This window comes from Quercus robur, chromosome 10 (assembly GCF_932294415.1).
Source record: "Quercus robur chromosome 10, dhQueRobu3.1, whole genome shotgun sequence".
Taxonomy (NCBI): Eukaryota; Viridiplantae; Streptophyta; class Magnoliopsida; order Fagales; family Fagaceae; genus Quercus; species Quercus robur.
This window is the reverse complement of record NC_065543.1, coordinates 55,613,743-55,626,890: the sequence shown is the minus strand read 5'-3', so window position 1 is coordinate 55,626,890 and position 13,148 is coordinate 55,613,743. Positions and strand designations below refer to the sequence as shown.

General features: G+C 36.6%; 1 protein-coding gene across 1 annotated transcript; it reads left to right on the top strand.

Annotated features, from left to right (window-relative positions):
• The first annotated feature begins 4,741 nt into the window (after positions 1–4,741).
• On the top strand, positions 4,742–12,702 carry LOC126703080 (ribonuclease TUDOR 1-like). The gene is made up of 17 exons (XM_050401987.1): positions 4,742–5,013; positions 5,533–5,708; positions 6,135–6,209; positions 6,296–6,409; positions 6,499–6,603; positions 7,386–7,592; positions 7,699–7,914; positions 7,995–8,102; positions 8,794–8,964; positions 9,053–9,250; positions 9,329–9,691; positions 9,787–10,017; positions 10,098–10,286; positions 10,361–10,438; positions 10,525–10,719; positions 11,392–11,769; positions 12,232–12,702. Exons 2-17 carry the CDS (start codon positions 5,550–5,552, stop codon positions 12,418–12,420), a joined length of 2,976 nt encoding a protein of 991 aa, XP_050257944.1. The 5' UTR covers positions 4,742–5,013; positions 5,533–5,549; the 3' UTR covers positions 12,421–12,702.
• The last annotated feature ends 446 nt before the right edge of the window (positions 12,703–13,148 follow it).

Below are 13,148 nucleotides of genomic sequence, written 5' to 3'. Positions count from 1 at the left end.
TTTTTGAGGCTCGTTCTTGTTACCAATATTCGTTGGAGTGACTCCTTATTGTTGGTAGGGTGCATGTTTGGTTCATATTTGGCACGACCGATGAGACATTCCTCCTCGGACCACCTTTTAAATAAGTTTGGGCTCACAAGAGTTGGGCCGGAAGTCCTTTTGGTGCCCCACTTTCTCCTCGGTCGTGGCTGCACTCTGTATGGGGCCCAAGGCCCATTGTTTGATTTGGAAACTTTACCCCTACAATGATAATTCACCAAATTTATTAGGTGCATTTTGTATTTTTGCCAACATTTTATTATTTCACTTATAATATTTAGTGTTTGTTTGATTTGGCTTCCCCCCCCCCCCCTCTCTCTCCCCCTACTTTTTACATGTATTTGTTTAATATATCACTTTATGTAGATTAAAAATACAAAATTTTTCTAATATTTTTTACTTAAATGAAAGCAATTTTTTTTTTTTTTTTAGGGGGGAGGATCATGTAAATGAAATCACGTAAATCACACAACTTTGTTAGTTTAAATATATGCTATGTTTGGAAGTTAGGAGAGAGAGGAGAATAGAGGGGAGGAGAGTAGAGGAAAATTGTTATTCTCCACCTTATTTGAATGCTTTTAAAATTAAGTAAGGGAGGGAAAGGGGAATAATTAGTTTTTTCATAGTTTGTAATTTTGTTAATATGGTAAGGGTAAATTTGGTAATTTATTTGGTCAAGTATTTCTATACTCTACTCTCCCTCCAAATCTCTCCAATTTGGGGAAATTAAAAATGAGGGGTTAGAAGTAGTTAGAAACTTAGAATCCATCCAAACCCCTCCAAATCCCTCCATTTCCTCCCTTAAAAAACATCTAAACAAAGTAATTTAACTTACTCTCCCTCCCTCTACTCTACCTCTCATCCATCCAAACAAACTATTAGGATTCCAACGAAACATCAATTAACAATAAAAATGTCATGGTATCATAAACGAAAAATGGGGTCACAGAAAAAGAGGCATCAATCTCTGTAATTATACAATGTGTTGCCCTAGAAGTAAAATGTCGATAAATATAACTCATCTATGACTATGATCATAACAATTTTAGAGCAAGACAATATTTGTTTGTTTTTGGGGTGAGACACGACAAACTTCATAATACCTTAGATGATGGAGTGTGATTAGTGTAACATTGATTTTATATGGACCATCACTTATTTTTTATGTGAAAATCTAATGATACAACTTTTATGTCATAATTTTTAATACAGCTCAAAGTAATATTGGTGGAAAACAAATTATGACTCCATGTAAAAGTGATTGGCAATATGTCAATTACTCATAGTCAACTACTTTATCAAATTGTGGCAAAATATGTAGTCATAGTAAGACTATACATTTGAAAATGTATACATATTATACGAGAAACATAAAATAAAGTTAAAACAACTTATGGGCTAAATGAAAACATGTATATATTATATGGAAACATAAAATAAAGTTAATATAACTTATTCTCAGAAAAAAAAAAAAAAAAAGTTAAAATAACTTATAGACTAAGTTATTGTTGTACATTAAATAAAAATTGATGTTTTTAAAGAGTTGTACTAGCAAATAAACTTGAAAAAATAAAAATAAAAATAAAAAACGAATTCAAACACATACAATATATAGAGAATTAAGAATTAAAAATAATATGTTAGGTAAAAAAAAAATCCTAATTTTCTCTATAAATATAGTCTCTTTTACCGTTTATTTTTAAGGGAAAACTAAACAAAGGGCTAATGAAGAAATATTTTTAGAAACTTTTTATGTAAAAATAAAAAAGAGACGGACTATTTTGACACTTTTTTTTTTTTCAAAAAGTGGTATTAAATTTTTTTTTTTAAAATAATATATTAACAAATGATCCAAAAATACCATTAACAAGATTCTATTTTCAAAGCAAAATATATAATACCGCAAAAAGCACTTGTAAAATAATTGGCTACCTGAAAATAACAAGTAATCAATCACTGCCTGTCATATAAAGTAAGAAAAATGTCAACGGATGTCTTAAGAATATTAGTTTATGAATTATTTGTAGAAACATTTTAGAATAATGCTATAACCACAAACTATTTTACAACATTTTTACAAAATATTGATATGGCCAACATCTTATTGGTTTTTATTTAAGCCCACCATTAATATCGTTTTTTTATTTACCAATAATTACTCAACACATCAACGGTTTGTAAATTTCTTTTGTAAAATAGTTTGTATGTCTAGTTTTATTCAACATTTTATAGGGAAATGATAAAACAATTATTTTTTTTTAATAGCTTTTTATATTTTTTATGAAAGTGATGTTAAAACTTTTCAAATATAATTTATTAAGAATTGCCTTAAAGGTATCTGTTAACATGATCCAATAAGTAATTGTGGAAAAAGTTGCGATAATTATTGTGGTCATAAAATTAAGGCGAAACTACACTATTGGTCCTTAAAGTTTGCCCGTTGAGCGCTTTTAGTCCCTGAAGTTTCAATGGAGCTCTATTAGTCCCTAAAGTTTTAAAACTAAACACAATTACTCACTTCACTAACTCCCATTAGTTTCTTTGCTAACTTGTCTAACGGAAGAATGATTTTTAATGATGTGGCAACCCTATTATATCAGCTGCAATGTCTAAAAGTAAAATCGTTGCAATGTAACTTAAGTGGCCGAATCAAAATTTGACACTTCATTTAAAAATACAACCCAGAACCAAGTCACCAAAATTCTAACGGAACCTTAAAATCTCTTTTCCTCTCTAGTACTCCTTTCTCTCTTTGTAAATTTTATCCAAACATGATACATCAGATAGATACGACAAGACAAGAAGGACTCAAGACAACAGCCACTTGATTTGGATCAAAGTCTCCGAAGACCTTCAGATCTTCAAAGAGAGGCAGCACACCTGAAGTCTTATAAGATCCTAAACTAAAACATTCATGAAGCCCAATTTTTAGCGTATTGATGAGGATAAAAACACTGGCAAGGGTGACGGCACGTGCCTGACAAGGGTGACGGCAGGTACCTGACAAAGGCGACGGTGCAGACCTGGCAAGGGTGAAGATGCAGACTTAACAAGGATGACGAGATGGTCTTGCCGTCAGTTTACCTTCTAGGTTGACGGTGATGTAAGGCAAAAGAACTCCACATAGGGCCGAACTTCCTGAAGCTTACGGAGTAAGCATAGACTGACGGGATAACATAAACTGACGGCGTCAGTCTATGAAGTTTCCATTTTGCACGTATAAGTAAATAACTTGCTCCCCACGTTTCATGGAACCTAAAGACTCCTATATGGAAAGAATCCCGTAAAATACGCCCAAGGAGACTCCTACAAGGAAAAGACTTCTACTCCAAGGAAAAGAGGGTCAGCCCTCTCTACTATAAAAACCCAAGTACCCTCACAAACCAAGGTACGCGTAATTTACCCTCTCTAGCACTCTAGAGCAGCGAGAATAATTCTAATTTGACCTTCGGAGGGTATTTGGCCGGTACCACACCGGTACTCCCCGCTAGGTTATTTGTTTTCGTTGTGCAGGTGCCATTAGTGATCGTACGAGGAACGTGTGACTCATTGGTGGTATTGTTTTCGGTATCATCACGTATAAATCTTAGGAAAGCAACGTTCAAAGAATTTACCTAGATTGTCATAATTTTGTTGTTCAACTCAAGCTGAATTTTTGAGCAGAGATTAGGCCAATGATCAAGTCAAATACCAAGACAAATTATATAATATTAAAAAAAGAGAGAAATAGATGGAGAAAATGAAAGGGTCCTATTGGGTTAGTGAGAAATTTAATTTTAAATGTTCACAGCAAGAGATCTGCTCCAGTTATTGAATATATGTAGGACTATGTAGGCTATGCATTGATGTACGAAACTCTTCCTTGCGAATCTCCTTGTCTTGCTGCCTCTGGAGATTTTTGACATGGATTTCGTTGAAGTTACACAAAGAGAAAATGAGAGGTAATGGGGAGAGAGAGGGGTAAACGGAGAGGAGAGTTTTTTGGGATTTTTTTAAATAAAAAATATTGCAATGTTATTAAAAGTATGCTTATTCATTTTTCTGTTAGACACATAAGCACAAAACTAACGATAGTTAATGGAGTGACCAATTGTTTTTAGTTTTGAAATTTTAGAGATTAATAGCGTTCAATTGAAACTTTTGCGACTAAATGCACCCAGTAGGTAAATTTCAGGGATTAATAATATAGTTTTGCCGTTCCTATAAAAAAAAAAATATATATATATATATATATATAGTTTTGACTAAAATTAATATTTTTTTCAGGGAAGACATTAATTGTTTTCATTTAATGACTTATTTGTTTCTAGGTGCGAAAACGAGGGTCATCAAAGTGGGCCGGTTACTTTTTGTGGGTAGATAGATGAAAATGGCAGATGCTAGATATGAATATATAGATTTGGTACGTTGCTAAAAGGGTAAAACCTTTTTATAATAATTATTGTTGTTTTTTTTTTTTAGTTTTGGTTTCAAAGGATATTACTATTTTTATAAGAGCAAAAAGGAAAGAAAGAAAAAAAAACGATAGTATTGTTTGACTGTGAGAATCAGATATAGGGGATTTGTTCAAATTTGGAGTTATGTATTGGTAATTGAGTAAATATACCCGATAAGGAGGGGTATATGTACTGTCAGCTATATACCACCTCAGGCTGCCTAAAATGATATTGTTTATATATATATATATATATGCCTCTTCTATGTTCATACTGCAGATCCTCTCTCTCATCTCATCTCATCTCATCTCTCTCTCTCTGTCTCGCTTCCTCTGTTTGATCCGCCTCCATAGCCAGGGCTTTGCATCTCTGACTTTTCTCTCCTCAATATTACAGATCTCCATAGCCTCCGTAGCTGCTGCAATTTGCTGTTTTGTTTTGTTTTGTTTTGGATTGACTCTGAGATTTTGTAATTTCGACAGATCCAAAGGGAGGCGAACTCTGCCTTCGGACTTCCTCACCGTCTGATCTGATCAAGGTTTAACTTACTGCACCCTCATCCTCATTCATTTCTCTCTCTACGTGATCATTATCAGATTTCATTTTGCTTGCTCTCTGTAATTGTCTGCTGCTATATATATATATATATATATCTATAATAATCTAATATAATGATATGCGTCTTCATTTTGTAGCAGATTTGCATGCACTTAACCTTTAATCTCTTCTCTTTACACAAATATGTTACACTCCACTCACTGTTGCCCACTTTTTCTTAATATTATTATTAAATAAATTCTTAATAATTAAGATGGTTGGATTGTTCTATTTGATTTGCTTGCTCTAATGATAGATCGACCTGTTTTGTCAATGCTCTATCGTTGCATGTGCTCATCTCAATATTGTGGATCTCAATGTTTTCTTATTTCAATTATTACTATAAAAATAAAACCGGAATTGTTTCTTAATTATTGTTAAATATGTATATTTGATCTTAATTGTGTATTATGCGGTTGAATTATGGCTAAAAATATGGAATTTTTTTTTTTTTTTGTAGATCGTAGCTGTTGAGAGATGGCATCATCAACAGCTGGGGGCTCAGGATGGTACAAAGGAAAAGTGAAAGCGGTTCTCTCAGGGGACTGCTTGGTTATAATGGCGGTGGCTGCTAATAGGGTTGGACCCCCACCTGAGAAGACCCTTACTTTGTCATCTCTTATTGCTCCAAGACTGGTACTCCCTTCCTTCACTTTTGAATTGCTGCTTTCGGTATTGCCCGTGTTGTTTTACTTGTTTCTTAATTCTTGCCTTCGTTTGAATCGATCAGCTAGTGTGTGTGTGCGCGCACAATTGGATTATTTTGTTTCATGTCCATTTTCCTCTGTGATCAGCTTCTTTCCTTTGTGATTCGTTTCTGTTAATTATCATTCAAAATTATGAAATCAAAAAAGTATTTGCGTGATTGTGATTTGGGTGATTAAAAACCGAAATTTGTTTATTCTTCTGAAGTGTCTTTGGTCCTGAGTATTTCGTTTTGTGGGTACTTCAGTTCTTGTCCCGTTTAACACACAAAGTATTAGTCTTTAAAAAAAAAAAATATTATGAGTGAGAGTTGTTGCTGACATTACAATGGCTTTCCCTTTTGTCTTTTCTTCCCAGGCCCGAAGAGGTGGTGTTGATGAGCCATTTGCCTGGGACAGCAGAGAGTACTTGAGGAAACTCTGCATAGGAAAGGTGCCTTTTCGATATTATTTCACTTGCCATTGGCTAAATTAAAGTTCCTTCCTTTAAATAAGGATGTTACATCTTTTTTCTTGCAGGAGGTTGCCTTCAAAGTGGATTACACTGTACCATCCATAGGCCGTGAATTTGGCTCTGTTTTTATTGGTGACAAAAATGTTGCCTTGCTGGTGGTTTCTGAAGGCTGGGCAAAGGTTATGTCCCCTTTTTTTATTAATTCATACTGCAAAGATTGTGACTTGTGATTTCTCTGTATGGGCATTAGCTGAATCTTGTCCTGCAGGTCAGAGAGCAGGGTCAACAGAAAGGAGAAGTGAGTCCTTTCCTTCCAGAACTGCTACGTCTGGAAGAGCAAGCCAAGCAACAAGGTCTTGGTCGCTGGAGCAAGGTTCACATTTTAATTCTTTCTCTCCTCTTCTTTATTGAACTCTAAATTGCTCGCTTAAATATTACCTATTACTTCCATTGCCTAGAGGTCTCCTTATATCCTCTGTATTATTACTTGTGTTGGGGTATGAGAGTCCTGTCCTTGTAATTAGAGCATATTGGGATTTTAAGGTGTCATCAAGACGACTGGATTTTTATTATTTTTAGGGCAGAAATTGGTTTGATTTGGTTGGCTTTTGGGGAGAATTTTCTACTTAATGGAATATATCATTTTTTATAAACACAAACTGACACGGACCAAGGGGAGGGATCCCAAGCCAAACAAGTATAGGGGAGTTTAGTTCAATTGGAATGTCAGTTTTTTACAAAAGAAAAAAAAATTCAGTTAAATTTTTAAATGGCAAGAAACGTTTAGACAGAAATGGGTGCAAACTATTTCCAGTGTTTGATCTAAAATCCAACTTAAACCAACACAATTTTGAAAGAAATTCAACCTGGAGACCAATAGACTAAGAAATTTCAAATAATTTTGTCAATACCTTTGAGGACAATACGAACCTATACATTCATCTTGAATTTAGACAATTTCAAAAGGAAGGAAAAAAAAAAATCGTGGAAACTACCACCTGAGACTCATCAGCTTTAATAATTAAAGGAGGTATTAGAAATTTAGAATGAGGTAAAACACCTGCGTTGCATTACATGTACATTGTCTTGTTTGAGATCAGATGGACGCTTTTTGCAAAACAGATTAATACGTGGTCCTTAATTTCCTGATTTCAGGTTGCAGGTGCTGCTGAAGCTGCAATCAGGAATCTACCGCCTTCTGCCATTGGTGATCCTAGCAACTTCAATGCCATGGGTCTGTTAGCTTCAAACAAGGGCAGTCCCATGCAAGGTATTGTCGAGCAGGTTCGTGATGGCAGTACCATTCGGGTATATCTGCTTCCAGAGTTTCAGTTTGTCCAAGTGTTTGTTGCAGGAATTCAGGTATGCATCCTATTTTGTGATTAGCACCTGTCCACATGAATTCTTTTCTTCTTTTCTCAACCTTATGCTCTTATCAATGCGTTTCTTGCGGATGTTTTAATATTAGGCCCCATCCATGGGAAGAAGGACCATAACTGAAAGTGCTGCTGAAACAGAAGCGACCACTGAAGAACCAAATGGAGATGTTTCTGCTGAATCTCGAGCACCTCTAACATCTGCGCAGAGGCTTGCAGTCTCAGCAGCATCATCTTCTGAAGTTTCTCCTGATCCATTTGGTGCTGAAGCCAAATTTTTCACAGAGCTTCGTGTTTTAAATAGAGATGTACGTAAATTGCTGCTATAGGTTATGTTGCACATTGGGTTTTTTTCCCCTCCTTATGAAATTTTCTAAATGATATATAGGTTCGTATTGTCCTGGAAGGTGTTGACAAGTTCAGCAATTTGATTGGGTCGGTATATTATCCTGATGGGGACTCAGCAAAAGACCTCGCACTGGAGCTTGTTGAAAATGTATGTGCTTACATTGTAGTGCAATTACTACAAATATATATATATATATATATATATTTGTGTGTGTGTGTGTGAAATATTGAATTATGGATTCTTTTTTTTTTCTGCTCCACTTTATGTTTTTGGTGTCGCATCTTGTGTGGTTTTGGCTTGTAACAGATCATGTGTCCATTTAATCATTCTATTGACATGAGATTTGTAGATTATAGAGTAAGGCAGCTTCAAAAGGCATGTTGTCAATGCTTCAACTGTACATAATTCACAAAGAAATATTGGATGTTAGAATCTGAGGAAAAAAATGTCATTTACATTCTATAGAGTATTTTCTGGTGGTGTTGAAGGCAAAGAAGGATGAGGCTATGTTGTTTGATCAAGTTTGGTCAAGTTCTGCCAAGTTATTTCCCTTTGAATTCTGTGGCCTGACTTGGACCTTATTGACATGACACTAATTTGGCATTTAGTAGTAACTTTTACTTTCTTTTTACTTGTGATTACATTCTCTCTAGGCTTTTATAATTTCTTTTTGTTCTTTTGAAAACTTATGTGTCTTGTGTGTGGTATTTGAGTCATTGCTTGCCTAAAGTTTATTTCATATGCTAGATGTCTCCACCTGACAATTGTTAATGAGGCCATCTAAAAGAATGAGTGCATAGACTGCTAATAACAAAAAATCTTCTCTCTATCCCTCTAGGGTTTAGCTAAGTATGTTGAATGGAGTGCAAATATGATGGAAGAAGATGCCAAGCGGCGGCTGAAGGCTGCAGAGCTTCAAGCCAAGAAAACTAGGTTGAGGATTTGGACGAACTATGTTCCTCCGGCTACAAATTCAAAGGCAATCCATGACCAGAATTTCACAGGAAAGGTAATAATGAGTCCCGAGCAATGCTTATCTCAATTTATTTATTCTCAATGCCAAAAATTTATTCTAAATTGCATTTGGCTTTTTCCAGGTGGTGGAGGTTGTAAGTGGGGACTGCATTATTGTAGCTGATGACTCTGTCCCATATGGAAGTCCATCAGCAGAGCGTCGGGTCAATCTGTCAAGTATTAGGTGTCCAAAAATCGGCAATCCTCGGAGGGAGGAAAAGCCGGCTCCCTATGCCCGTGAAGCCAGGGAGTTCTTAAGAACACGACTTATTGGCCGACAAGTATGAACTGTCATTACTATACCTTTTTTTATGATAATATAAATTTTAATTTAATTATTGATTATATGACATTTTCAGGTGAATGTTCAAATGGAGTATTCTAGGAAGGTCAGCATGGCAGATGGACCTGCAGCTGCTACTGCGTCTGCAGATTCCAGAGTAATGGATTTTGGATCAGTTTTCCTATTGTCTCCTATTAAGGTTGAGGGTGATGATACCCCCTCACCTGCTCCACCCGCTTCTAGCAGCCAGCCTGGGGTGAATGTAGCTGAGCTTTTGGTTGCCCGTGGATTTGGCACTGTTATTAGGCATCGAGATTTTGAGGAGAGATCAAACCATTATGATGCCCTTCTTGCTGCTGAATCCCGTGCCATTTCTGGTAAGAAAGGTACCCATTCAGCTAAGGATCCTCCGGTAATGCACATAACAGACCTGCTTACGGTGAGAAATGTTACCATTATACTAAATTCTTTTCTTACTATCACATCCTGCCTTATAAGTTTAATTATTTTTGTTATTTTGTGCGTATCATTCAGGCTTCGGCCAAGAAAGCTAAGGATTTTTTGCCATTCCTGCATCGGAGTAGGAGAATACCTGCCGTTGTTGAATATGTCCTCAGTGGTCATCGTTTTAAGTTGTTGATTCCCAAAGAAACGTGTAGTATTGCCTTCGCATTCTCTGGGGTCAGATGTCCTGGTCGTGATGAGCCCTATTCAGATGAAGCTATTGCACTAATGAGAAGAAAGATAATGCAGAGAGATGTTGAGGTTTTCCCCTATTTCTGAGAAACTGGTAATTTCCCACTTGTTGCTTCTACTGCTTTGATAAATCGGAATCTTTTATACAGATTGAAGTTGAAACTGTTGATAGAAATGGAACTTTCTTGGGATCCATGTGGGAATCAAAGACAAATCTGGCAGTTTCTCTCCTTGAAGCTGGCCTAGCAAAACTTCAAACTTCCTTTGGTAGTGACAGGATCCCTGACATCCACCTTCTTGAACAAGCTGAGAAATCAGCCAAGAGGCAAAAACTGAAAGTAAGAAGCAGAACTTGCATTATATTACCACTATTTTCCTCTGTCAAATATGCTAAATGGAGATTATGTTGCAGATTTGGGAGAATTACGTTGAAGGGGAGGAAGTGCCCAATGGTGCGGTTGTGGAAAGCAAACAGAAAGAAGTGCTAAAGGTGCTTGGAATGCAAGTGCATCAAGTAATACCCTTTTCATGTGTTGTGCAATGGTAAATGACATGTATCGTTGATATAATTTTCAGGTAATGGTTACAGAAGTCTTGGGCGGTGGTAAATTTTACGTCCAGACAGTTGGGGATCAGAAAGTGGCCTCAATTCAGCAGCAGCTTGCTTCATTAAGTCTTCAAGAAGCTCCTGTAATTGGTGCTTTTAATCCTAAAAAGGGTGATATAGTCCTTGCCCAGTTTAGTGCTGACAATTCCTGGAATCGAGCTATGGTTAGTGACTGACTGATACCTAGGTTCTAACTGTTAAATTTCTCTTGCTCTCTCTCACATACACACTAAACTACTTCCTTGACGTTAAGAGGCACATTACTATTTGCTGTGTAGTTTTTGTATTCATTACTTGGTATAGTAAATTATTGTTCAAGTATTTCAGCATTTGGCTTCTCCAAGAACTCTGGATTAATTGCCTTAATGAGTGTGAGAGTGGGTTGCAGGAAGTGGGGAATTGGAAACTGGGATCTCAAGGAGCAAGTTGATGAGATGCATGGTGGAAATGTTTTTGAAACATCTTAAAGATACTAAATATTATAACTAATTGTAAACCTTTTTGTCCTTTTCTTAGAACAATGAGTCACATTTCAATAGCAGTTAGCTAAGTGGTTGGACCAACAACCTATGATCTGATCATTTTCTTTCTTCAGCTAGCTCAATTATCTTTCATACTGTTTTGTTCTAGTAATGAAACAACCTGCAGATAGACTACTGTCCCCCCCCACCCCACCCCCCCCCCCCCCCCCCCCCCTTTAAAAAATAAAATAAAATAACCTCACATCTTCTCTTTTCTTCCCCCCTTTCTCACATTTCCTCTCTGCTTATATACATTTAAATGTATGATTCATCTGCCTTTATTTTTTCATAATTTTTTCCAATTGATTTGTCAAGATTGTCAATGCACCCCGAGGACCTGTGGAGTCCCCAAAAGACAAGTTCGAAGTGTTCTACATTGATTATGGGAATCAAGAGGTCGTTCCTTACAGTCAGTTACGTCCTATTGATTCCTCAGTATCTTCTGCACCTGGTCTTGCTCAACTATGCAGCCTTGCATATATGAAGGTTCCAGCCTTGGAGGAAGATTTTGGCCAAGAAGCAGCTGAATTTCTGAGTGAGCACACATTGAATGGTTCAAAAGAGTTCAGGGCCAAGGTTGAGGAAAGGGACACTTCTGGAGGAAAAGTGAAAGGGCAGGGAACTGGGCCAACTCTTGTTGTAACTCTTGTTGCTGTGGATGCTGAGATTAGTATAAATGCTGCCATGCTTCAGGTATGAATAGCATCTGTCTTGTTTGCTTTGTTTTTCCTGAGAAGATAGAGGCTCTTGGTACTATCTCCTCTTGCAAAATGTGCAAGTAATAGAATTGGCATAGCCTCACATGTTCTGCAAAATGATAAATTGCACCATTCTCATGGAAACTACTATGTAAAGAAATTCGATGCTTGCAGTTTCTCACCCAAGCTACCCAATTGTTTTTCATGAGAAATATAACCATGTATCATGCTGAAATCTTAAATTGTGGAGGAACTCTTCTTGATTTACCTTATGAGCTTTCCACCATTCACCTTTTATTTTTGGTTGGTTTATTGACAACCCAGACAAGTCAGTCTTGTAATGCTTTATTTCTATCTGTGTTTGTTGGTTTGGGGGTGCAACATTTCTACCTATTTTGATGCAGAAATTCAAATGATTAGAAACATACCACTTATATGGCATTTTCTGAATTTTCAGGAAGGACTTGCTAGAACAGAAAAGAGGAAGAAGTGGGACCACAAGGATAGACAGTTGGCCCTTGATAATTTGGAGAAGTTCCAGGATGAAGCACGGACTGCTAGGCGAGGGATGTGGCAGTATGGTGATATCCAGTCAGATGATGAGGATACAGCTCCTCCTGTTAGAAAGGCTGGTGGCCGGCGATAGATATGAGTTTAGTGAGGATACAGCAACTCAAGCAGCCTAAGAAGAGTCTAATTATAGGCATGATTGATTGCTTCTAGTGTATCAGAGCAAACAAAAGTGACAGCAGTAAACTTGTGTAAGTTTTGTTTTTGTTTTTTTGTTTTTTTTTCCCCCCTTTTTAATTTATTGTTAGCTGAGCGGACAATTTTTTTACACATCTTAATAAGGTGAACATAATCCCCGTCTCCTGTTGGGGGCATCGTAGACAATTTTTCCTCGTATCAAAGTTGAAAGGTTGTGTTAGTTTTGGGGTGTCTTTATTCTATACCTATAGTCAGTATCCTATACAAATTGTTAACTTTTATATAGTCAGTTAGGTGATAATGTCACACCCAGAAGCAACTCCTATAAGGCTGTAACGCTGCATGTTAATAGAGCCACTCAGGCGACAAGGAATGACAACTGACATACTGAGCAACCTAATTTTGCAAACAAGAAACACAACTAGGCATACTATCACCTACATATGGAGGCAAATGGAGAAGCATCAAATTCATAGAGTCAAAACAAACGATTAAGGATAGGTCTAAGATTTGCTTTAATGTTCTTGAAGTAATTTGACTTCTTTAAGTTTTTAAGTTAATTTTTAAGACGGGTTGGGTCCCTGAAGCTAAGGCTGCGTTTGAATCGACTTCAAAGTGATTCCGGAAATGATTTTCCGGAAAATGCATGCGTTTGGCTGTCACGGA

Bases quoted from the DNA above. Each gene is read 5' to 3' on its own strand.
- LOC126703080 (XM_050401987.1), top strand. From the start codon at position 5,550: ATGGCATCATCAACAGCTGGGGGCTCAGGATGGTACAAAGGAAAAGTG. The intron at 6,604-7,385 runs GTTCACATTTTA...TCCTGATTTCAG, and splicing joins GTCTTGGTCGCTGGAGCAAG to GTTGCAGGTGCTGCTGAAGC. The intron at 10,720-11,391 runs GTTAGTGACTGA...TGATTTGTCAAG, and splicing joins ATTCCTGGAATCGAGCTATG to ATTGTCAATGCACCCCGAGG.